The sequence below is a fragment of the Aquarana catesbeiana genome, linkage group LG10 (assembly GCF_042186555.1).
Source record: "Aquarana catesbeiana isolate 2022-GZ linkage group LG10, ASM4218655v1, whole genome shotgun sequence".
Taxonomy (NCBI): Eukaryota; Metazoa; Chordata; class Amphibia; order Anura; family Ranidae; genus Aquarana; species Aquarana catesbeiana.
The window spans coordinates 254,797,850-254,823,598 of NC_133333.1; the positions used below are offsets into that span (position 1 = coordinate 254,797,850).

The 25,749-nt window shown below is 47.2% G+C and overlaps 1 protein-coding gene across 2 annotated transcripts in view; it reads left to right on the forward strand.

The window, feature by feature from the left end:
• The window catches only part of ACOT7 (acyl-CoA thioesterase 7), a 242,841-nt gene that overhangs the window by 9,735 nt on the left and 207,357 nt on the right, over positions 1 to 25,749 (forward strand). Inside the window, exon 1 of one of the 2 annotated variants that reach the window (XM_073603659.1) lies at positions 20,587 to 20,654. The exons of the other annotated variant lie outside the window; for it this stretch is intronic. Within the exon in view, the coding sequence (XP_073459760.1) occupies positions 20,602 to 20,654 (53 nt within the window). The 5' untranslated portion in view covers positions 20,587 to 20,601. Of the gene's footprint in view, positions 1 to 20,586; positions 20,655 to 25,749 lie in introns of those variants that run through there. 2 annotated transcript variants of the gene reach the window in all.

Consider the following 25,749-nt stretch of genomic DNA (forward strand, 5'->3'; position numbering starts at 1 on the left):
AGTTTTTCAGCTTCGGCTATTTTCGGTGGCTCCTTTAGCCGTTCGTGCTGCGCCTGCGCAGTACAGGGGGGGGGGGTCCTTATCTGCCGGGGGAATTTTCTCTGCAAGACACTTGCACTGGGGGGCTACAGTTCATTGAGGGAACCATGAATGCCAACATGTACTGTGACATACTGAAGCAGAGCATGATCCCCTCCCTTCAGAGACTGGGCCGCAGGGCAGTATTCCAACATGATAACCACCCCAAACACACCTCCAAGACCACCACTGCCTTGCTAAAGAAGCTGAGGGTAAAGGTGATGGACTGGCCAAGCATGTCTCCAGACCTAAACCCTATTGACCATCTGTGGGGCATCCTCAGATGGAAGATGGAGGAGCGCAAGGTCTCTAACATCCACCAGCTCCGTGATGTCATCATGGAGTTGTGGAAGAGGACTCCAGTGACAACCTGTGAAGCTCTGGTGACCTCCATGCCCAAGGGGGTTAAGGCAGTGCTGGAAAATAATGGCGGCCACACAAAATATTGACACTTTGGGCCCAATTTGGACATTTTCACTTAGGGGTGTACACACTTTTGTTGCCAGCGGTTTAGACATTAACCACCTCAATACAGTGCACTTACACCCCCTTCCTGCCCAGACCAATTTTCAGCTTTCAGCGCTCTCACACTTTGAATGACAATTACTCATACTCAGTCGTGTAACACTGTACCCATATGAAATTTGCGTCCTTTTTTTCACACAAATAGAGCTTTCTTTTGGTGGTATTTAATCACTAGTGGGTTTTTTATTTTTTTGTGCTATAAATAAAAAAGACCGTAAATTTTGTGAAAAAAATGCCTTTTTCTTTGTTTCTGTCATAAAATTTTGCAAATTAGTAATTTTTCTTCATAAATTTTGGCCAAAATTTATACTGCTACATAGCTTTGGTAAAAATAACCCAAATTAGTGTAAATTATTTGATCTTTGTGAAAGTTATAGAGTCTACAAACTATGGTGCCAATCACTGAAAATTGATCACATCTGATCACACAGATGTACTGATGGTCTATCTCATTTCTTGGTACACTAACAAGTCAGAAAAGTACAAATACCCCCTAAATGACCCCTTTTTAGAAAGTAGACATTCCAAGGTATTAAGTAAGTAGCATGGTGAATTTTTTTAAGTTGTAATTTTTTTCCCACAATTCTTTGCAAAATGAAGAGTGTTTTTTTTTTAATTTTTTTACAAAATTGTCATATTAACAGGTTATTTCTCTCTCAGAGCATATGCATACAACAAATTACACCCCAAAATACATTCTGCTACTCTTCTTTAGTATGGCGATACCACATGTGTGAGACTTTTACACAGCCTGGCCACATACAAAGGCCGAACATCTACGAGCCTAAATGACACATCTCAGTTCTCAACCACCATTTACACTTTTGAAGGCCCTGGAGCACCAGGACAATAGAATTGCCCCCAAACTGACCCCATTTTGGAAAGCAAACACCCCAACGTATAAGCTATGAGGCATAATGAGTCTTTTGAACGGTTCATTTTTTTTTTCCAGAAGTTTTTGGAAAATGTGGAAAAAAATGAAAACGCATTTTTTTTTTTTTTTTTACACAAAGTTGTCCATTTATCAGATATTTCCAACACATAGCATGTATGTAGCAAAGATGACACCCCAAAATACATTCTGCTACTCCTCCTGAGTATAGCGATGCCACATGTGTGAGACTTTTACACAGCGTGGCCACATACAAAGGCCCAACATTGAAGTAGCACCATCAGGCGTTCTACGAGCATAAATGACACATCTCATTTCTCAACCACCTATTGCATTTTTGAAGGCCCTGGAGCACCAGGACAATGGAATTGCACCCAAAATGACCCCATTTTGGAAAGCAAACACCCCAACGTATAAGCTATGAGGCATAATGAGTCTTTTGAACGGTTCATTTTTTTTTCCAGAAGTTTTTGGAAAATGTGGAAAAAAAATGAAAACGCATTTTTTTTTTTTTTTTACACAAAGTTGTCTATTTATCAGATATTTCCAACACATAGCATGTACGTAGCAAAGATGACACCCCAAAATACATTCTGCTACTCCTCCTGAGTATGGCAATACCACATGTGTGAGACTTTTACACAGCCTGGCCACATACAGAGGCCCAACATCAAAGTAGCACCATCAGGCGTTCTAGGAGCATAAATGACATATATAATTTCCTGGCAACCTATCATTTTTGAAAACCCTTCATATTTCTAACACATAGCATGCACATACCAAGAATTACAATCCAAAATAAATTCTATTGCAGAAAGGGTAAAAAAAAAGCATTACCTGTGCTTTTAGTAGTATCCACAGAGGAGAGCACTGGTCCAGGCAGCAGGCAGGGAGGTGCTTAGCGACAGCAATATTAACTATCCAGGCAGCAGGCAGGAATATTGTCTATAGTCGGCACAGCACAGTCCATAGAAATTGTCCAGGCAGAGACAGCCAGCACAGCCATAATATTGGTCCTGGTACACTGTTAACTGCAGACACTTATTATTGTACCGCGGACAGGCATGGGCATGGTGGCAGTAAGTCAGCAGCAGGCTGAGGGCCACAATCAGGTAAGACCTGTGCACAGGGGCACAGGGGTAGAGGCTTCGACCCACCCAAATCTCTATGAAGCCTCCGGACTCCAGACCCTAATTCCGAAACCCGGAGAAAACAAAAATAATTGTTTTCTCCAACCAGAAAAACAATTCTGGAGCCCCTCACATATGTGAGACCCCTGTGTACTACAGTAGCAGGGCAACAGATCAGTCCAAGCGGTAGGCAAAAGCATAGTCCATAAAACAGGCCAGGGTCGGTTCACATGTAAGCAGTCCAAGCGGTAGGCAGTAGAGTAGTTGATAAAACAGGCCAGGGTCAGTTCACGTTGAGGCAGTCCAAACGGTAGGCAGAGGCATAGTCACAAAACAGGCCAGGGTCAGTTCACATGAAAGCAGTCCAAACGGTAGGCAGAGGCATAGTCAAAAAACAGGCCAGGGTCAGTTCACATGGAAGGCAGTGGCATGGTTATTTGGGAAAGAATGGAAAATGGTCAGCACAGGTGATGAAAATGGGGAAATGGTTAAAAATATGGGCTAATATTTTATGGATGTGTGATAAATTTGGAAGCATTCACCAATGCAAAGGCCAGGTTGGGAGGGACACTGGGGACAATGGTAGCTGGTATCTCTTCTAAATCCTCTTTTGGTGCACACGCGACATTTTTTTTGCCGTCTTCGGCCTGCTTCAGATGGTGGAATGCTGAAGAGGAAGTGGCGCTCATGGAGTCGGCAAACAGCCTCAGAGCGAAGGTCTTCTTGGGGGGGGTCTTTGGTGATAGATGAGGGACGTGACAACTTCTTCTATGAATTTTAGGAAGGGGGCGGGGCTTTCAATGGATTTGGTGTAGACTACGTAGGAATTGTAAATGGCCAAATGGATGAGATAAATTGCTACCTTCTTATACCAGAATCGGGACCTCCTTATTGACAAATAGGGCTGAATCATTTGATCGTTAAAATCTACCCCCCCATGTAGAGATTATAATCTTGGACACATGTTGGCTTTTCAATGGGACCTTGTCTTCTTTGTACCACAATTGCAGTGTCTTCATGGATGGTGGACATCATGTGCACGTCCCTCTTATCCTTCCACCTCAAGGCCAGCACTTTGTTGCATCTCAATGATGCTCTTTCCCCCCTTCGCAGCTTTTTGTTCACTAAAGATTGTGGGAAGCCCTTTCTATTTTTTCTGGAGATTCCACAGGCCAGGGTTTTTGCGATGTATAAGTGTTTGAAAAGGGGCAGGCTGGTGTAAAGTTGTCAACGTAAATGTGATATCCTTTGTTTAGAAGTGGGTATGCCAGGTCCCATACAATCTTTCCAGTTGTGCCCATGTAGGCCGGGCACTCAGGGGGCTGGAGCTGGGAATCTTTTCCTTCATATATGCGGAATGCATACAAATATCCCGTGGCTCTCTCACATAGCTTGTATAACTTTACTCCGTATCTGGCCCTTTTGCTAGGAATATACTGCTTTATTCCTAGCCGGCCTGAAAAGGGTACCAGGGACTCATCGACGCAAATTTTCTGATCGGGGACATAGAGTTCTGCAAATTGTTGAGAAAAGAAATTTATCAGTGGGCGAATCTTGTATAACTTGTCGTAATTTGGATGATTGTGGGGAGGGCACTGGGTGTTGTCGCTGAAGTGAAGAAAGCGCATTATCATCTTGTACCGGGACCTGGACATTAGGGCAGAATAAATGGGCATATTGTGGATGGGGTGGGTGGACCAATAGGCATGTCCTTCATTTTTTTTTGTAATCCCCATGTTTAGGGTGAGGCCCATAAACATTTTGAACTCCTCCAAATTCAGATCTCTCCACTCAAAAGGACGGGCATAGGATGATTGGGGGTTGTTGGCAATATATTGCTGGGCATACAAATTTGTCTGGTCCACAATAAATTGCAGCATAGTGTCGGGCAAAAACATATGAAAGAAATCAATCTCTGAGAGGGTGTTGGTCTGCACACCTGGCAGTGCTGTGAACGGGGGAATAATTGGCGATGCCGAGTTGGAAGGCAGCCATATTGGGTTGGCAAGACCATCTGGCATGTATGTAGAGGCCCTGGCTCTTGGGGGGTGTGACACTCCAGTAGTTGGATTGGAATTTCCTGTGCTGGTACTCAGGCGTGATGTGGCAGGACTGATACTGGGTCTGGGCATTTGTTCCTGGGGCCTATCGCCGGCGGCAGCGCTGGTACTGGGCAATTGTTCCCGGGGCCTAACGCTGGTGGCAGCGCTGGTATGGGGCCTGGGAATTTGTTCCTGGGGCCTATTGGTGGTGGCAGCGCTGGTACTGGGCAATTGTTCCCGGGGCCTAACGCTGGCGGCAGCGCTGGTACTGGGCTTGGGAATTTGTTCCTGGGGCCTATTGGTGGTGGCAGCGCTGGTACTGGCCTGGGAATATAATCCTGGTTTCCTGAGTGCCGTGCCCTTTTGGGAGGGACCCATTCTTCCTCCGAATCATTTGTCGATTCACTATTTGGTTCAAATGCCGAACTTGAATCAGAATCCAAATTGGAATCTGATGAGAACTCCCCGTTGCTCTCATCGGTCATGGAGAGGATCTGGAATGCCTCCTCACTGCTGAATACTCTTTTGGACATGACGCGGTGTGACAGGTGGCAGCTGACGTTCACTGATCGGTGATGACAGTGTGACAGGCGATGGTCACTGATGGGTGACAGGCCACGGACAGTTACTGGTGATGGGTGACGGTCACTAAAAGGTGACAGGTGATGGGTAATGGGTGATGGGTGGCTGTCACTGATGGGTGAAGGCTGGCGGTCACTGATGGGTGACGGGTGATGGCTGACGGGTGACAGGTGCACCGCTGATGGTCACTGATTTGTGACGGGTGACAGGAGCACGGCTGGCGGTCACTGACGGGTGACGGCTGGCGGTCACTGACGGGTGACGGCTGGCGGTCACTGACGGGTGACGGCTGGCGGTCACTGACGGGTGACGGCTGGCGGTCACTGACGGGTGACGGCTGGCGGTCACTGACGGTCACTGATTTGTGACGGGTGACAGGTGCACCGCTGACTGTCACTGATTTGTGACGGGTGACAGGTGCACCGCTGACTGTCACTGATGGCAGTCCCTTATGTGACAGGTGCACTTTATTGGGTGACACTGGTGACTGTTGGGTGACAGATGACAATTGGGGGGGGTGATGGGACAGGTGTGGTGTTGGTGCAGACACTACAGAACACAGATCGGTAACTCACTGCTTCTGGCTCTTCTCTCCTCACACTGGAAACAGTGTGTGAGGAGAGAAGAGCTGGTAACAGCTAGTTACCGCTCTGTGTTTACATTTATAATCGGCTGTGAATGGATCACAGCTGATCACGTGGGTAAACAGCCAGCCAATGGCTATTTACCGGCGTCGGTGACGAGTAGTGTTCCCGGGAACACTCCGTCACCGGTGTGCACGCGCAGCGCGCTCGCGATCGCGCGCATGCGCCGTGCACAATGGGGTGGACCTATCTGTGATCGGCCGTGACTTCAGCACGGCCGATCACGTGGTAAACAGCCATGTCCAGTGGCTGTTCACCCCCCTCGGTGGCGAGCGGTGTCTCCGTGACACGCCGCCACCGAAGGAACAGGGATGCGAGCGCACGATCGCGCGCATTCCCTGTTTAAATGGGAGGACGTCATATGACGCCCTCCCGCAACGAGAGCCGCGCCGCCTGGCCGTCAATTGACGGCTGGCGGTCGGCAGGCGGTTAATGGCTGTGTGTTGAGTTATTTTGAGGGGACAGCAAATTTACACTGTTATACAAGCTGTACACTCACTACTTTACATTGTAGACAAGTGTCATTTCTTCAGTGTTGTCACATGAAAAGATAGAAGAAAAGATTTACAAAAATGTGAGGGGTGTACTTACTTTTGTGAGATACTGTAGTAACAATACCTAAAAAAAAAAAAAAAAAAAAAACTAATGCAGCCATCACATCTAGGAGCTGTAATTCTAATCAATTTTTGTTTTTGGGGTTTATGCCGCTTTAAGTCTGTTATTAGCAGTCAGTGATGTGTGAAGTTAGGAAAGATTTGGGATTGGAGAGGCTTCTGTAGCTCAGAGAATTGTGGGAGGTGGGAGGAGAGGCGTCCTCATATGACGGGGAGGGAGGGAGAAGTTCAGGTTTGATAGTAAGTTCTCCTTCTCTATGGATCTCAGCTGAATGCAATCTCTGCATATCCATATGTTCTCTTCCTATGATCTCTGGGCTGGATCCAATGTATAGGTCTCTGGGTCCAGTGTATAGGTCTCTGGGTCCAGTGTATAGGTCTCTGGGTCCAATGTATACATTTCTAGATCGTCTCTGGATCCAATGTATAGGTCTCTGGGTCCAGTGTATAGGTCTCTGGGTCCAATGTATAGGTCTCTGGATCCAATGTATACATTTCTAGATCGTCTCTGGGTCCAGTGTATAGGTCTCTGGGTCCAGTGTATAGGTCTCTGGGTCCAATGTATAGGTCTCTGGATCCAATGTATACATTTCTAGATCGTCTCTGGGTCCAGTGTATAGGTCTCTGGGTCCAGTGTATAGGTCTCTGGGTCCAGTGTATAGGTCTCTGGGTCCAGTGTATAGGTCTCTGGGTCCAGTGTATAGGTCTCTGGGTCCAGTGTATAGGTCTCTGGGTCCAGTGTATAGGTCTCTGGGTCCAGTGTATACGTCTCTAGATCGTCTCTGGGTCCAATGTATACATCACTAGATCGTCTCTGGGTCCAATGTATACATCTCTAGATCGTCTCTGGGTCCAATGTATACATCTCTAGATCGTCTCTGGGTCCAGTGTATAGGTCTCTAGATCGTCTCTGGGTCCAGTGTATACATCACTAGATCGTCTCTGGGTCCAATGTATACATCTCTAGATCGTCTCTGGGTCCAGTGTATAGGTCTCTGGGTCCAGTGTATACATCTCTGGGTCCAGTGTATACATCTCTGGGTCCAGTGTATAGGTCTCTGGGTCCAATGTATAGGTCTCTGGGTCCAATGTATACATCTCTAGATCGTCTCTGGGTCCAGTGTATAGGTCTCTGGGTCCAGTGTATAGGTCTCTGGGTCCAATGTATACATCTCTAGATCGTCTCTGGGTCCAGTGTATAGGTCTCTGGGTCCAATGTATAGGTCTCTGGGTCCAGTGTATAGGTCTCTGGGTCCAGTGTATAGGTCTCTGGGTCCAGTGTATAGGTCTCTGGGTCTAATGTATACATCTCTAGATCCAGTGTATAGGTCTCTGGGTCCAGTGTATACATCTCTAGATCGTCTCTGGGTCCAGTGTATAGGTCTCTGGGTCCAGTGTATAGGTCTCTGGGTCCAGTGTATAGGTCTCTGGGTCGTCTCTGGGTCCAGTGTATAGGTCTCTGGGTCCAATGTATAGGTCTCTGGGTCCAATGTATAGGTCACTGCTGAATAATCTGGAGGTCACAGAAACTAATGCAGCTTGAATTTCAATTAGTGGAACCTCCAAAGGTTACATTTGTTCTCTCATTAGTAAATGTTTGAAATACGGAGGGGGTTTAAGAACCACTGTCAAGTTTTTCCTTTCTTGTCTGCAAGTTTCAAGCCGTACTAAACCCCAAGAACAAACATTTTATCATATTGCAGATTACCAATTCTTAGATGTGATGGCTGCATTCGTTTTTTCTTTTTCAGGTTTTCTTCTATTTTCACTTGGTGATCCAGCCAGTAAGGCTGTTGTTTTTCAGAAACACAGGCTCTCCAGCAGAATGGATCAGTGTTCAGGGTTGAGACAAACCATTCAACACCTTTATCACAAAAGGAAAAACCTGTTTGCTGTAACTGATTATAAAGCGTGAACTGGAGTTTGGCTTCAATTGGTTAGTGTATATCAATCTGCTAGTCCATCTAACACTCCCCCCCCCCCCCCCCCCCCCCAGGACTGACAATGCTGCTGTGCCTCCTCTGCTCATTGCTCCATAGTTGTGTCCCAGTAATACAGGAGGTGTGTTACCGGCCAGATCACCAGGTGAAAACGGAAGAGGAAAAAGCCAAAGAAAAGAAAACCAATGCAGCCGCCACATCTAATGATCAGTAAGCTGCAATGTATGAAATTTTGGTTTCATTATTATTATTATTATTATACGGGATTTATATAGTGCCAACAGTTTTGTGCAGTGCTTTACAACACGAGAGCAGACAATTCAATACAGGAGGAATCAGAGAGCCCTGCTCCTTAGAGCTTACAATCGAGAAATCTTATTACTTCTTTAATGGAGAGATTTCCCAGCTTTAGCAGCTGATTTACCATCCTGGTTATATGAGGGGGCTTCAAAAGTTTCCGCCCTTCTTTATATTTTAACCACTTAGGCTCCATTCACACTAGCGCGTTTTTTTGATGCATTTTGCAGAAATGCATGGGAATTTTTTTAACATGGGTCCCTATGGAACATGTTCACATCAATGCATTTTTGTACCTCTGCATTTTTGGAAAGGGTCAGGGACTTTTTTTTCATGCAAAGTGCAGCGTTTTGCATGTAATAGAATTCAATGGACCAGCATCAAAAACACAAGTGCAGCGTTTTTGCAGCGTTTTTTTTTTTTTTTTAACTGTATACAGTCTAAAAAAAAACTGTATAAAAAAAAAAAAAAAAAAAAAAAACGCAAAATGCGGCAAAAACGCAGCTCAAAAACGTGGCAAGCATCACAAAAAAAAAACTCCAAAAACGATCAAAAGCAACATGCATAGATGTGAATCGAGCCTTAAGGACAGAGCCTCGTTTTGAGATTTGGTGTTTACCAGTTAAAATCGTTTGTTTTCCTAGAAAATTACTTACAATTCCCAAATTTTATTATATATATTTTTTTTTCAGACACCCTAGAGAATAAAATGACGGTGGTTGCAATACTTTCTGTCACACTGTATTTGCGGAGTGGTTTTACAAGCGCAATTTTTTGGGGAATACACTTTTTTAAATTTAAAAAAAATAAGACAACAGTAAAGTTAGCCCAATTTTTCTTTTCCTCATATATTGTGAAAGATAATGTTATGCCGAGTAAATTGATACCCAACATGTCACGCTTCAAAATTGCGCCCGCTCGTGGAATGGTGAAAAACTTTGACCCTTAAAAAATCTCCATCGGCGACATTTAAAAATTTTTACAGGTTACCAGTTTTGCGTTACAGAGGAGGTCTAGTGATAGAATTATTGCTCTTGCTCTACCGATCGCGGCGATACCTCACATGTGTGGTTTGAACACAGTATACATATGCGGGCGCTGCTCACGTGTGCGTTCGCTTCTGCGCTTGAGCTCGACTTTAAATGTTGTTTGTGTGTGGGTTTTTTTTTTTCCCCCTTTTTTAGTTTACTTTTTTATTTTTACACTCCTTTTTAAAACAAATAATAATGTGGGTCACTTTTATTCCTATTAGAAGGAATGTAAACATCCCTTGTAATAGAAAAAACGCATGACAGGTCCTCTTATATATGAGATTTGGAGGTTAAAAAGACCTCAATCTGTTAATTTTTACTAAAAATGGGAAAAAAAAATTCCTTTTAAGACAATTGGGCAGAAGTTTTAACGTTGCTTCCGCCATCCAATGGTGTGGAGCCGAGAAGGGGCCATCTTTCCCTCACTCGTCATCCGGCCTGTGAGGGAAGAGGACGCGATCGTCTCCTCCGCTACCGACGGCTCCGGTAAGCGGCGGAGATGACCGAAGCAAGTGATCTTGCGACGAATCTGCTGCTGATCTCCGCGCTTCCAGATGTTCAGTGCTGAAAATGGCACGTGCGCGCCATACGGTTTCTGTGTGCTTACTGCAAACAGTTTGCACCCCCATGTAGTCAACTTGAAAATGGGAGAAACAGGAAGAAGAGCGCTCGGCGGAGTGTTCCATCAGCTGGAAAAGTGATGGCGTCTGGATGTGCAGGACGGGAACCTTTTTGTTTAATTTCAGATTCATTTGTTAAAGTGACATTTTAAACCTTTTCTCTCTTCCTTTTTTTTTTTTTTCCCCCGCCTGGCTCGCGCGGATATACTGCGGCAAAATGGCTCCCCTGGACGAAATCCCATATGGGTACGTCCATTCCTTTAGTGGCCGCCAGAGGGAGCACGCCCGCTGCACGGCAGGGGACCCGATGCGCGTGACTGGCGGGCATGATCGCCGCCGGCCAGGCGCGATCGCGTGCACGAGTATAAACACATAAAATCCCTGTGCTGTCAGGGGAGAGGAGCCATATCATTTGTTCCTACCAAGTCTCCTCCCCTAGTCAACCCTATTCTCCCCCCCCCCCCCCCCCCCACACACACACACACACACACACACACACACACACACACACACTTAACCCGTTGTTAACTCCTTTCCTGCCAGTGACATTTTTATACAGTAATCAGTGCATTTTTTATAACACCAATCGCTGTATAAATGCCAATGATCCCCAAAAAAAGTTGCAAAAGTCTCTGATCTGTCCGTCACAGTACCGCTAAAAATTGCTGATCACCGCCATTACTAGTAAAATTAAAAAAATAAATAAATGCCATAAATCTTTCCCATAATTTGTAGACACTGTAACTTTTGCGCAAACCAATCAATATCCTAGATTGTAAGCTCTAACGAATATAATTTTTTTTTTTTTTTTTTTTACTAAAAATATGTAAAAGAATAAATAATGACCTAAACTGATGAATTTTTTTTTTTTTAATTTTTTTAAATAATTGGGGGATATTTATTATAGCAAAAAGTAAAAAAATATTGATTTTATTTATTTTTTTTTTTCAAAATTGTCGCGCTTTTTTTTGTTTAACGCAAAAAATAAAAACCGCGGAGGTGATCAAATACCTCCAAAAGAAATCTCTATTTGTGGGGGGAAAAAAGGACGCAAATTTTGTTTTGGGTACAGCATCGCACGACCGCGCAATTGTCAGTTAAAGCGATGCAGTGCCAAATTGTAAAAAGTGCTCTGGTCAGGAAGGGGGTAAAATCTTCCGGGGCTGAAGTGGTTAAAATGGCAAACGTCATACCTACCTTCTCTGGGCAATGTATTTGTACAACCTCTTTTCTATTACAGGTATCCATTAACTTACAGTGACCCTGAGGGCCGCTTTAAGGAATGTAATTGCCACACTATACAGTGCCTTGAAAAAGTATTCATACCCCTTGAAATTTACCATGTTTTGTCATGTTACAACCAAAAATGTAAATGTATTTTATTGTGATTTTATGTGATTGACCAACACAAAGTGGCTCATAATTGTGAGGTGGAAGGAAAATTATAAATGATACAAATAAATATGTGAAAAGTGTGGGGGGGACATTTGTATTCAGCCCCCTTTACTCTGATACTTGTAACTAACATCTAGTGGAACCAATTGCCTTCAGAAGTCACCTAATTAGTAAATAGAGTCCACCTGTGTGTCATTTAATCTCAGTATAAATACAGCTGTTCTGTGAAGCCCTCAGAGGTTTGTTAGAGAACCTTAGTGAACAAACAGCATCATGAAGGCCAAGGAACACACCAGACAGGTCAGGGATAAAGTTGTGGAGAAGTATAAAGCAGGGTTAGGTTATAAAAAAAAAAATCTCCCAAGCTTTGAACATCTCACGGAGCTCTGTTCAATCCATCATCGGAAAATGGAAAGAGTATGGCACAACTGCAAACCTACCAAGACATGGCCGTCCACCTAAACTGACCGGCCGGGCGAGGAGAACATTCATCAGAGAAGAGCCAAGAGGTCCATGGTAACTCTGGAGGAGCTGCAGAGATCCACAGCTCAGGTGGGAGAATCTGTCCACAGGACAACTATTAGTCGTGTTCTCCACAAATCTGCCCTTTATGGAAGAGTGACAAGAAGAAAGACATTGGTGAAAGAAAGTCATAAGAAGTCCTGTTTGTAGTTTGTGAGAAGCCATGTGGAGGACACAGCAAACATGTGGAAGAAGGTGATCTGGTCAGAGGAGACCAAAATTTTACTTTATGGCCTAAAAGCAAAACGCTATGTGTGGGGGGAAAACTAACAATGCACATCACCCTGAACACACCATCCCCACTGTGAAACATGGTGGTGGCAGCATCATGTGGTGGGGATGCTTTTCTTCAGCAGGGACAGGGAAGCTGGTCAGAGTTGATGGGAAGATGGATGGAGCCAAATACAGGACAATCTTAGAAGAAAACCTCTTATGCCGCGTACACACGGTCGGACTTTTCATCTACAAAAGTCCAACGGACGCCGACGGACTAAAGCTGGCTGGTAATCCGATCGTGTGTGGGCTTCTCCGGACTTTCAGCAGACTTTTTCAGCCTCAAATCCGACGGACTTTAGATTTGAAACATGCTTCAAATCTTTACGTCGTAACTACGACGGACCCCGAAATCCGCTCGTCTGTGTGCTAGTCCGACGGACAAAAACCCATGCTAGGGCAGCTATTGGCTACTGGCTATGAACTTCCTTATTTTAGTCCGGTGTACGTCATCACGTACGAATCCGTCGGACTTTTGTGTGGTCGTGTGTAGGCAAGTCCGTTCGTTAGAAAGTCTGCTGCAAGTCCGCCGGAAGTCTGTCGGACAGGCTGTCGGACTTTTGTAGACGAAAAGTCCGACCGTGTGTACGCGGCATTAGAGTCTGCAAAAGACTTGAGACTGGGGCGGAGGTTCACCTTCCAGCAGGACAACGACCCGAAACATCCAGCCAGAGCTACAATGGAATGGTTTAGATCAAAGCATATTCATGTGTTAGAATGGCCCAGTCACAGTCCAGACCTAAATCACATTGAGAATCTGTGGCAAGACTTGAAAATTGCTGTTCACAGACGTTCTCCATCCAATCTGACAGATCTTGAGATATTTTACAAAGAAGAATGGGCAAAAATGTCCTCTCTAGATGTGCAAAGCTGGTAGAGACATCCCCAAAAAGACTTGTAGAGAAAGGGGGTTCTACAAAGTATTGACTCCGGGGGGCGCCATACAAATGTCCCCCCCACACTTTTCACATATTTATTTGTATCATTTATCATTTTCCTTCCACTTCACAATTATGTGCCACTTTGTGTTGGTCTATCACATAAAATCCCAATAAAATACATTTACATTTTTGGTTGTACTGAACTGAAGACAGAATTTTTCAATGAATCGGCATTACTTAATGCTTTTTGGTTGCAGTATTATATGTGATGGATGAACCAAGGGCGTTCCAATGCCATTCATTCTGATTGCACTCCTGCAGTAGTGGGCAATGCTCTTGACATGATGTGTGAGTGACGTCTATTATTTTGTGCCTTAAAGCGGTTGTATACCCGCTGACATTTTTTTTTTTTTTACCTCTGTAAGGCAAAAGGCATAATGAGCTAGTATGCACCACATACTAGCTCATTATGAAATACCTTAGAACGAGGCGTCGGTATCTTACCGGTCCACGCCGAGGTAGCTGACATGTTGCCTCGGCGTGTCCTCCGGGTATCGCGGCTGGAGCCGTGATGTCATCACTCCCGCGCATGCGCGGGGGGGAGATTTCTTTCCCAGGAAGGTCCGGCAGCTGCCGGTGTCTTGCCGAGAATCCCCTGTGCGCATGCGCCGCTGCAGTCAGCGGCTCATAGCAAGGGGAATATCTCCTAAACCATACAGGTTTAGGAGATATTTTTTTTTACCTACAGGTAAGCCTTATTATAGATTTACCTGTAGGTAAAATTTAAAAAATAGACTATACAACCGCTTTAATGTGTGTTTTTTATAAATCCTGGTCTCTATCATTTTTCATGTAGTTCTTGGCTGATCCCGCCGGTCATTTTCTTTCCTTGTTCTAAGCTGACCACGCTAAGTACAGAAACTGATCTGTGCTGAGCCTCGTACACACGGTACGATTGTTGGCCGGGCATTGTCTGATGACAGACTGTTGTCCTAAAATCTGACCGTTAGTACGCTCCTTTTGACAATTGTTATCCAACTTTTGGCCAACAAATGGATGGCATGCTAGTAGATTTTCGGTGGAACAACAGTTTGACGTCAGATTTTCGGATGGTCAGTACACAAGTCCGTCACACAAAAGTCAAAAGTACAAAGACGCATGCTCGGAATCAATGCTCACCAAACACAAAATTAGCAGAAGGGGCCCAAAGGGCGGCGCTCAGGAGCTGAAATTCCTCGTAGTACGTCACTACGTTCGTGCTTGTGGCATGACAATTGTGTACTGTTGGTATGCAAGACGAGATCCTGGCACACGCCCCTTTGACAAAAATCCGATACTTGGTTGGCCAACAATCGTACCGTGTGTACGAGGCTTAAGGCTCGATTCACACAGGGGCAACACGACTTCAACGCGACTTTGCAACGCGACTTCAACACGACTTGTGGATCCGACTTTCAATGAACGGGGATCCGACTTGGATCCCCGCCACTGTGTTTGGTGTGAATCTTTAGGGGGAACTCCGCGCCAAATTTTAAATAAAAATCCGGCATGGGTTCCCCCCCCAGGGGCATACCAGGCCCTTGGGTCCGGTATGGATCTTGAGGGGAACCCCCCTACGCCGAAAGGACGGCGTGGGGGGTCCCCCCAATCCATACCAGACCCTTATCCGAGCACGCAGCCCGGCCGGACAGGAATGGGGGTGGGGACGAGCGAGCGCCCCCCCCCCCTCCTGAACCGTACCAGGCCGCATGCCCTCAACATGGGGGGGTTGGTGCCTTGGGGGAGGGGGGCGCGCTGTGGCCCCCCCACCCCAAAGCACCTTGTCCCCATGTTGATGAGGACAAGGGCCTCTTCCCGACAACCCTGGCCGTTGGTTGTCGGGGTCTGCGGGCAGGGGGCTTATCGGAATCTGGGAGCCCCCTTTAATAAGGGGGCCCCCAGATCCCGGCCCCCCACCCTATGTGAATGAGTATGGGGTACATGGTACCCCTACCCATTCACCTAGGGGAAAAAAGCGTCAATAAAACAAACAGTACACAGGTTTTTTAAAATAATTTATTAGGCAGCTCCGGGATCTTCTTCCGACTTCGGGGGTCTCTCCGCCGTCTCCTCCCGGTGTCCGCATCTTCTGCCGGCTCCTCCGCTATCTTCTGCAGCTCAATTGCTAGCGGTGGTCCGGACTTCTGCCTTCTTCTTTTCTTCCAGAGATGTTGACACGACGCTCTCTCCAGCTGGAATGGTCTCTGAACGCTCCGCAACGGACTTATATAGGCGGTGACCCCGCCCCCTTATGAGGTCACTGTCCCGGGGCATGCTGGGGCTGTGCCATCATAAGGGGGCGTGGTCATCACCCGGTGACCACGCCTCCTAAAACGTCACAGACCCAGCATGCCCAGGGACTGTGACGGCATAAGGGGGCGGGGTCACCGCCTATATAAGTCCCTTGCAGAGCGCACAGAAACCATTCTGGCTGGGGAGAGCGTCGTGTCAACATCTCTGGAAGAGAAGAGGGAAGAAGATGATCCAGAGGTCCGGACCACCGCTGGCAAAAGAGCGCCAGAAGATAGCGGTGGAGCCGGCAGAAGATGCGGACACCGGGAGAAGACGCCGGAGAGACCCCCGGAGTCGGAAGAAGATCCCGGAGCTGCCTAATAAATTATTTTAAATACCTGTGTACTGTGTTTTTTATTGACGCTTTTTTCCCTTGGTGAATGGGTAGGGGTACCATGTACCCCATACCTATTCACATAGGGTGGGGGGCCGGGATCTGGGGGCCCCCTTATTAAAGGGGGCTCCCAGATTCCGATAAGCCCCCCCGCCCGCAGACCCCGACAACCAACGGCCAGGGTTGTCGGGAAGAGGCCCTTGTCCTCATCAACATGGGGACAAGGTGCTTTGGGGTGGGGGGGGGCCGCAGCGCGCCCCCCTTCCCCCAAGGCACCAAACCCCCCATGTTGAGGGCATGCGGCCTGGTACGGTTCAGGAGGGGGGGGGGGGGGCGCTCGCTCGTCCCCACCCCCATTCCTGTCCGGCCGGGCTGCGTGCTCGGATAAGGGTCTGGTATGGATTGGGGGGGACCCCCCACGCCGTTTTTTTCGGCGTAGGGGGTTCTCCTCAAGGTCCATACCAGACCCAAGGGCCTGGTATGCCCCTGGAGGGGAACCCATGCCGGATTTTTATTTAAAATTTGGCGCGGAGTTCCCCTCAAGATCATTTGAGCACAAGTCGCATGCCGAAGTCGGATCATGCGAGACGGCGATCCGACTTCAATGATAGTCAATAGGCTGAAGTCGGATCAAAGTCGGATCAAAGTAGTACAGGGAGTACGCTCTGAAGTCGGAGCGACTTCAGTAGTGTCTATTAAGACGCTAGCGTTAACTCCCATTGAAACTATTTCTGGAGCGACTTGGGGCGACTTGAGGACGTACAAGTCGGATCCCAAGTCGCCCCCAGTGTGAACCGAGCCTAAGTGTGGTCAGTTTTCATCCTTTGCCTGGCCAATTGGAGGTACAGGACACTGTGCAGATACACCAGCATGCTGGTAGTCTGTTCAGCCACCACACTTCCCAACCAATTACAGCCTGACTCTTGGACTCACCCCCTTCCCATTCACAGCCTGCCTCTGGTACACCCCCCCCCCCCCCAAATCACAGCCTGCCTCTGGTACACGCCCCCCTTCCAAATCACAGCCTGCCTCTGGTACACCCCCCCCCCCCCCCCCCAATCACAGCCTGCCTCTGGTACACCCCCCCCCCCCCAATCACAGCCTGCCTCTGGTACACGCCCCCCCTTCCAAATCACAGCCTGCCTCTGGTACACACGCCCCCCCCTTCCAAATCACAGCCTGCTCTGGTACACGCCCCAGAATACAGGCGCACGGTATGTCTGCACAGTGTCCTGTAACCCCACCCCCCCACTATCAGGAAAAAGCCACCCCCCCCCACTATCAGGAAAAAGATGCGGGTCACATGACAGAACTAAGTAAGAGCTCATTTCTGAAACTTCGCAAAAGCAGTTCTGGTTGCCTCCATAGTGATAATTCCATTAGAAAAGGTCTATAATATTGGAGAAAAACAAATAATGAATGAATGAATGACTGACTTGTATAGCGATACTGATCTACCTCCAGTACAGCACACCATACTGCATACCAAGACATTGTGGTAATACATGTGTAGAAATCTGTCCCTAGTGTGACCTGTTCAGAAAGGAACGTGTGGCCCCGGGGAGACGACACACTGAGCTCCTGTGTCCTGTTCATTAATGAATCCCCTATCTACTTATTACCTGGTTGTCTAGGGAGACGATCGGTGCGTTCTCTGCCAGTCGGTCCTCCAGGGAACAGATAATAGTTTTCTACCTGCTGAACAATCTCCGCTCACTAAAGAGCTCCTTAATCACTTCATTCAAATACTTTCAGGTTCATCTGCAGTGCGGAAACTCCGAGCAACCAATCAGAATTTCTTATTGTCCTGAGTGCCCTCCTCTGATTGGGATAGTCCGGGTTGTAGTAAAGTCCATTGTGCTTTGTTCTGCCTCAACCACCGCGTGCCAACCTAATAATACACCTTCATGACCACCACATCTCATTTCTTTTCCAGCACGGTGATAGTTGGACGGACAGTTACTCAGTCATGCAACACCAAATTAATTTTATATATTTTATTTGCAACCAACAGAACTGTCACTTGGTGGTATTTAACAAACAACATTTTATTTTTTTGTATTTACTATAAAAAGGGGAAAAAAGTTTTCTTTACTTTTGGTATTTAAAGAGGTGCTCCAGCCCCCCCCCCCCCCCCAAAAAAAAATCAAAATACTGTAGCTGCTGACTTTTAATATTAGGGCCCTGCCTTGAAAAAGTATTCATACCCCCTTGAAATTTTCCACATTGGCATAGTTTTCCCTTTGATAATAATATAATTGATAATAAAAAAAAAACCCCCAGAGATATCCATTACCATTTAGTACCAAATGAAAGCCCAATTTGTCCTGAACAAAAAAAAAGTATCAGTAAAATTTTTTTTATAAACCTGGATACACAAGGTAGTTTTGCAGAAGTTGCAAAAGTGTGCTGGGGCATTAACATTTGTTTTACCCTTGACATGTTTGGCATCTATTTACTCGGTGCAACCTCATGATTTATATATTATATTATAATACTAATTTTAAAAAAATGGGATATAGACAGACAGACCTCGGATTACGAGCATAATCCGTTCCAGGAGAATGCTCGTAATCCAATGTACTCCCATATCAAAGCAAGTTTTCCCATTGAAGTCAATGGAAACTAAATTAATTAGTTCCGCATTGACTTCAATGGGATGCAATACAGCATGCGGCCAGAGGCGGGGGAGCGCCGGAGAGCCTCGGAAACGGCCGAAAAGGCCCGAGCACACTTCGGCTGACCTCGGAAAGACTCCGTTCACGAGCCCTTCCGAGGACAGCCGAACTGTCCTCGGCGCCGTACGGAAAGGCCCGATCGGCGACTTTCGGATCTGCTCGGCTCCAGCGCTCCCCCCCCCACCTCAGGCCAAAAGCCTGCACACCACTTTTGCCCTGAATTCTGAATCTCATTTTTAACTGAAATTTTGCTCTGTTGTGCAAATATCGTGTGACATGGGAAAAAATGGAACCACCGCCATTTTATTCTACAGGGTGCCTGCTTTCAGAAAATGTTTTGGAGGATTTTAAATAGTCTTCAGACCTAAGGCCCCTTTTCACACTTGTGCGGCTTGGGACTGCAAAGTCACATGACAAGTCGCACCCCATGATTTCCAACGAGTGCCGTTCATATCGGTGCGACTTCAAAGCAGTCCCCTGCACTACTTTGGTCCAACTTTGATGCGCCTTGAGGTCCATAGACCAAGATTGCACAGGCATTGCTTCAAGTCGCGGCAAAAATCACGTGATTTTCAGGTTGCACAAGTATGAAAGGGTGTAATATATATATATATATATATATATATATATATATATATATATATATATATATATATATATATATATATATATATATATATATATATATATATATCTCTTATTATTATTTGTTTGAAAAACGCAAAACCAGCTCCGGCAGGGTTAAACACATGGTACATCTGCGGACTTGTACAGCCGAAGCTCGTTTGGCTGTACAGCTCTGCACTCCTGTGACCCGTTTTCAGCAGACAGCCGGTTGAAGTCCGCTGTCTGCTGACGTCGCCGAGCCGGTCCAGGCTTGGGCAAGATCGCGACAATGGAGTCGGGATCCACCCACATGACTGGACCGGCACCCGGCTCAGCCTCTCAGCGAGCCTGAGCCAGCCACTGCCACCCCCTCCACAGCCCAGTGGCTCAGTGAGTTGAGGGGGGGGGGGGGGGCAAAGCAGAGAACAGTGACGGACACCAGCTTTCTGCTCGGGGAGCCCTGAGACCCAAGTGATCAGCTGTGTTTGATCGCTCGCTTCTCAGTCTTGGAGGTACCAGGGGACAGATGCAGCATCAACCTAGGTGAGTATAAATCGACAAAAGAAAACCCCATACTTCTCTTTTAACCTGACCATATATATCTCAAATTGTGTCCAATTCCTGCTGAAGGTCAAGCAGTAGGTGGACCTGTTTGCACCACCCTTTTCAACAACATTCAATGAAATAGTCAGAGGAGTCAGGTGGAAAACTGTTGGCCAAACAGGGACTGCTTTCCGTCTTGTACAGTCACTGTTTGGGTACTCGGGCAGCCTTGGACGTCTTGGCTGCTTGAATACAAGTGGAGATTCCTCCATGGATGGGGAAATCTATGCATGTATGACCCGGCTTACAAATGCAAAAATAACATCCTAAGCAAAAGCAATGCCCTAAGCTAAACCCATATATAGTTGATGCCTGCTGGGACTTGTATGACAGTTTCTTGGCCTCACTGCTTGCCTTTCCTGCCTAATACCGACTTGCTCTGCATCTAAGGATATTATGCAACCAAAGTTAACAATGACTTACATCCGCGGCTGAGCTTGGAGGCTGCGCTTGCGTTCGGTTGTTGGCTGGCTGATTCCGTACAAAGGTGATACTCTGTTCCAAAAAACGTTTCTTCTCTCCGTCTTGTTCAGATCTGTAGGATTTCACTAAATCCCCCTCCAGGACTTTCCTACCTCGTGAGATGCGTCCCACGGCTATAAGACGATTTTTGGAGGGACTGCTTATCCACGCCAGGTAATTCCACCTGCTAGAAATTCCTGCTTCGGGGTGACCGCTCTCCGTAGGAGGAACGCCGGGGAGCAGAACAAAAGGACTCCATGTGTTGTGTTTTCTTTGTGCAAATATGAGGTCATCACGGGATGTCAACAGTAGGATTGTGCTGAGATAGGGATGTGTGATCATTCTGGGAGTGTGGTCTGTATGGATGATGATGATCCTAGGCACCAGATTTTGGGAAGCTGCAAAGACTGGCATTCGTTCTCTGTATCTGGTTGAAAAAGTGCGAAGGTAAGAGAGACAGGTGTGCTAGATTGGGCAGTATAGGGCAACTCACTACCAAAAGCAGGTGTACTTACTGAAGAGCAAATGTGCAGGTTGTCACTGCTGACCTCTCTTTAGATGTTGCTTGGCTGTCATGTCAATCCTCTGACTTGAATATCGTCTGAGATTGTCCCGAAACAAGCATGTTTGATAAAAGCCAGAGTTTCAAAGTGTTGGAGTCAGGTGATGAGCATTTTCAGAAGGTCAGCAACAAAATAGGGGGAGTTGAGGATGGCCTTAAAGGGCAGGAAGTGGGATCATAGGTGTTTTGTTGCACCCCATACAGGCTTCTCATTTAGTAAAGTTGGGTGTTGTAGTAAATTGGTGTATGGTGCATCATGGTAAGATGGGCGAGAATACCTGGTGGATGGGGTAGGATGGGAGAGGTTACATGATAGATGAGGTATTGAGGGATCAGACAAAGTAGGGCAAAGAGGTTGCAGGTAGGATGGGATATTTGATATGGAGGAGGGGTATGCAGGATGGTCCTGGAAGTTGAACAGACACTGGAGGAGAGGTTGGAGAATGGTCCTAGGAGGTTGGATAAGGGATCAAACGCAATGGAGTAGGGGAGGGGGGGTTGAAGTATGCAGGATCGTTCTCCAACCTCTCCTTTGGTTCTAGGAGATAGAATAGTGCAAAGGAGAGGTTGGAGAATGCACTATCCTCTATTCTATCTCCTAGAAAAAGAGGAGAGGTTGGAGGGTGGTTCTAGGAGATAGAATAGAAGAGAGTGTAAAGAAGAGGTTGGAGGATGGTTCTAAGGGATAAAATAGAGCAGCCTTTCTCAACCCTTTCAACTCAGAGGAACCCTTGAAATAGTTCTCCAGTCTCGGGGAACCCCTGCTAAAAATTAAAAATCTACAACTCATGATACATTAGTGTGATGGTCAGTGGGAAGAATGGTCCTTACACTTGTGGTCATTGGGAAGAATTGCCTCCTTACAGATAGCTAAAAAGATCAATGGTGTCGGTGGGAACTTATCCGAGAGGCAGAAATGGCCCAATGCTGGAAGAGCAACTAGCAGCCTCTGGAGGAACCCTAGGGTTCCACTGAACCCTGGTTGAGAATCACTGGAATAGAGGATGATTGTAGGACAGAGGTGCCCAACCGCTGGCTTGCAGGCCACGTGTGGCCTGCGCAGCCCTCTGATATGGCCCATGACCTCCTGATCTGGGATGGTGGGTTGGCAAGTCCAGATTGTGGGTTACCGATTCACCATGCCAAAGAATCAGTGTTGAGAATCGAGCCGGCAGTAGAGGAAGCATGTGGCTGCAGTAGAGAGCAGAGCCGATGTTACCAGGTAGGCACCAGCTCCTGTCACAGGTGGAATGATACCAAATGCTCTCCGCCTGGGACAGAAACATCCGGCGATACCTGTATGATTCCTCAAGTGAAGATTGAGGGCAGTTTTTAATTAAAATCAAATAACAATAGGCATATATGTTTTCTGCACTGGTTACTCTGGACCCTCCATTCACCTCTATGGTGCAGCAGATGTTAACAGACTTGTCCATTTACATCACCTACCTCCAATCCAATCTGCTAAAAAAATGAAGTGGATCCAACCCCTTCCATCTGGGAGGGTTGGATCGGAGGGCACATAGAGTAGAGCAGGTTGTGTCTGTGTCCACTCTGCACATGCAGAGTGGACACGGTTCTGTCATCTGCCCGCTCCGCTCATTGTGGCCCGCGCCCGGTTACCAAGTCACTTAAGTGGCCCTTGCTTTTTAAAAGGTTGGGCTCCCCTGTTCTAGGAGGTAGAACTGGGGATCAGGCTTGTGTAGAGAGATTGCAAGATAGTCTAAGAAGGTAGGATTGGGGATAAACCTTGGTGGGGTTGAAAGACAATCCTAACAGGTCGAATGGGGGATTATACATGGTAACGGACGGTCCTAGGAGGAAGGATGGGGGCTTAGGAATGGTCCCAGAATAGTAATTTTGACTGTATGCTTGTTCCAGGGCAAAGTATTAAAGGCAGGTGATAATCATTTTGAGAAGTTCAGCAGTAGGATAGGAGGAGTTGAGGATGGCCCTACGAGATAGGAAGACAGATAGTTCTAGGAGGTAGAGTGAGGGGTAATGCATGGCGCAGGATGGTCCAAGAAGGAAGTATGGGGAAGCAGAAATAAGTAGAGGTGGAGAATGGTCCTAGGAGGTAAGATGGGGGTGGGGGGGGGGTGGTGCTAGAAAGAAGGATGAATGATCAGACATAGTGGTGGGGGATGGGGGTTGAGAATGGTCATAGAAGGTAGGATATGTGATCAGACATGGTGGTGGGAGGAGTGTTTGAGGAGTATAGGAGGTAGGATAAGTGATCAGGCGTGGTGGAGGAGTATAGGGAGTTGGATAGGTGATCAGACATGGTGGTGGGGAATGAGTTGGAGTATAGGAGGCCAGATAGGTGATCAGACATAGTGGTGGGGGATGGAGGTTGGAGAATGGTGCTAGAAGGTAGGATAGCTGATCAGATGTGGTGGTGGTGGGGGGATTGGAGAAGTAAAGGGAGTTGGATAGATCAGACCTGGTGGTGGGCGGAGTGTTGGAGGAGTATAGGGATTAGGATAGGTGATCAGACATAGTGGTGGGGGGACTGTTGGTGGAGTATAGGGATTAGGATAGGTGATTAGACATGGTGGTGGGGGGAGTGTTGGAGGAGTATAGGAGGTAGGATAGGTGATCAGACATAGTGGTGGGGGGTCTGTTGGAGGAGTATAGGAGGTAGGATAGGTGATTAGACATGGTGGTGGGGGGGAGTGTTGGAGGAGTATAGGAGGTAGGATAGGTGATCAGACATGGTGGTGGGGGGGGGTGTTGGAGGAGTATAGGAGGTAGGATAGGTGATCAGATGTGGTGGGGGGGGGGGATGTTGGAGGAGTATAGGAGGTAGGATAGGTGATCAGACATGGTGGTGGGGGGAGTGTTGGAGGAGTATAGGAGGTAGGATAGGTGATCAGATGTGGTGGTGGTGGTGGGGGGGGGTGTTGGAGGAGTATAGGAGGAGGTAGGATAGGTAATCAGACATGGTGGTGGGGGGAGTGTTGGAGGAGTATAGGAGGTAGGATAGGTGATCAGACATGGTGGTGGGGGGAGTGTTGGAGAAGTATAGGAGGTAGGATAGGTGATCAGACATGGTGGGGGGTCCGGAGGTTGGAGAACCTCTAGAAGGTAGGATAGGTGATCAGACAGGATGGTGGTGGGAGTGTTAGATGAAGAGTATAGGGAGTAGGATTGGGGATCAGATATGAGGGGAGTTTTGGGGAGGTAGAATGGTGGATCAGGTGTGGTAGTGGGCGAGGGTAATAAAGTTTAGTGATATCAGGTTATGTAATTTTTGCTTTTTCTTCTCTCTACTAAAATGCTTCAGCTAAAGTTTGCAGATCTGGCAGTGTCCAGTGTAGGAATTAATTGCATGGTGTGTAATGGCCACTTTGTCCTCTGAAGGTTACACTTCTGCAAAGTTTTGGCTTGCAGCTAGAACAAATAGTGCAGCAAATAGTAGACATGCGACTCGCCTGGATAGCTGTTCTCCATCGCTGTGCCTGAACGCCGGTCTTCCCTGCGGCTCTATTTCAGACGTCGTCTGGATTCATGCCTTCTCGTCGTGTTGGAACGATGACATTTCCTTCCTAATTATTATGTCAGCAGCGGTAGGAAGCTGCCTAAGGCCAGTCGGAGGAGCTCCCTGACACCACTGCTGACACTTCTCCAAGGCCAATTCTGGGCTTAGTTGCACACATGTTGCCAACCCGCATTTCTACATCTGCATCAACCCTAAAAAAACCTTCACCAGTTTGGGTATTTGGTGGGTATGTACCTGACATGGACCTCGTGACCCAGGGAGAGCACCTCCAAATTTATACTGAGCCTGGGCAGATCAGCAGGTAGGCAGGAAGCCAAGAAAATTGCTTTTCAAAAAACATTACTTTTAGCTCCTCCCCGTGTAACCTCCCACTAAAATGTCTGCTGCCATTGTTTGCTGGATATCAGTCTGAGGTCCGGTGTACGTGGCTCCTGTAGGTGTATTCGTCATTGGCTTAAAGCAACCCTGTCCTTCGCCAAGCCTTACAGAATCCGCTGCAAAACATGAAATATTCAGTTCATAAGTGACTCACCAATGTATGACTGACTGTGAATGGAGGAGGGGAGAAGAAGGCGGGTATGGGACATAATCTCTCCTCCATTCACAGAAAGCCTTGTATTCTGCAAAACAAAAACCACAAGGATTTTGTTTATCAGTCAGGGGGTATGACCAGATCCCTTCACTGCCACAACATGCTGCTCTTGCCCCCGCAGAACCTGGAAATCCAGAAATTGATGAAGGAGCCAGCTAGCAGAGGGGGCAGAGACACGACTGAATCCCTTCACTGCCGCTCCCACCCCTGCACAACCTGGAAATCTAGCAATTTGTAAAGGAGCCAGTAAGCGGACGGGCCAGGGACACGACCGGAACCCTTTGCTGCTGCTCCTCCTACTCCCACCCCCCGCAGAACCCAGAAATCCAACGATTTGTGCAGGAGCCAGCTTGCAGAGGGGGCAGGGACACAACCGAAACCCTTCACTGCCGCAACCTGCTGCTATTCTCCCCCCCCCCCCCCCCCTTCCCAACAGAATCCAGAAATCTGTAAAGGAGCCGGCTTGCAGAGAAGGCAGGGACACAACCAAAATCATTCGCTGCTGCTCCCACCCCTGCAGAACTTGGAAATTCAGTGCTCTGTGCGGGAGCCAGCTAGCTGAGGGGGCAGGGACATGACCACAACCCGTGCCGCTGCTCCCACCCCCGCAGAA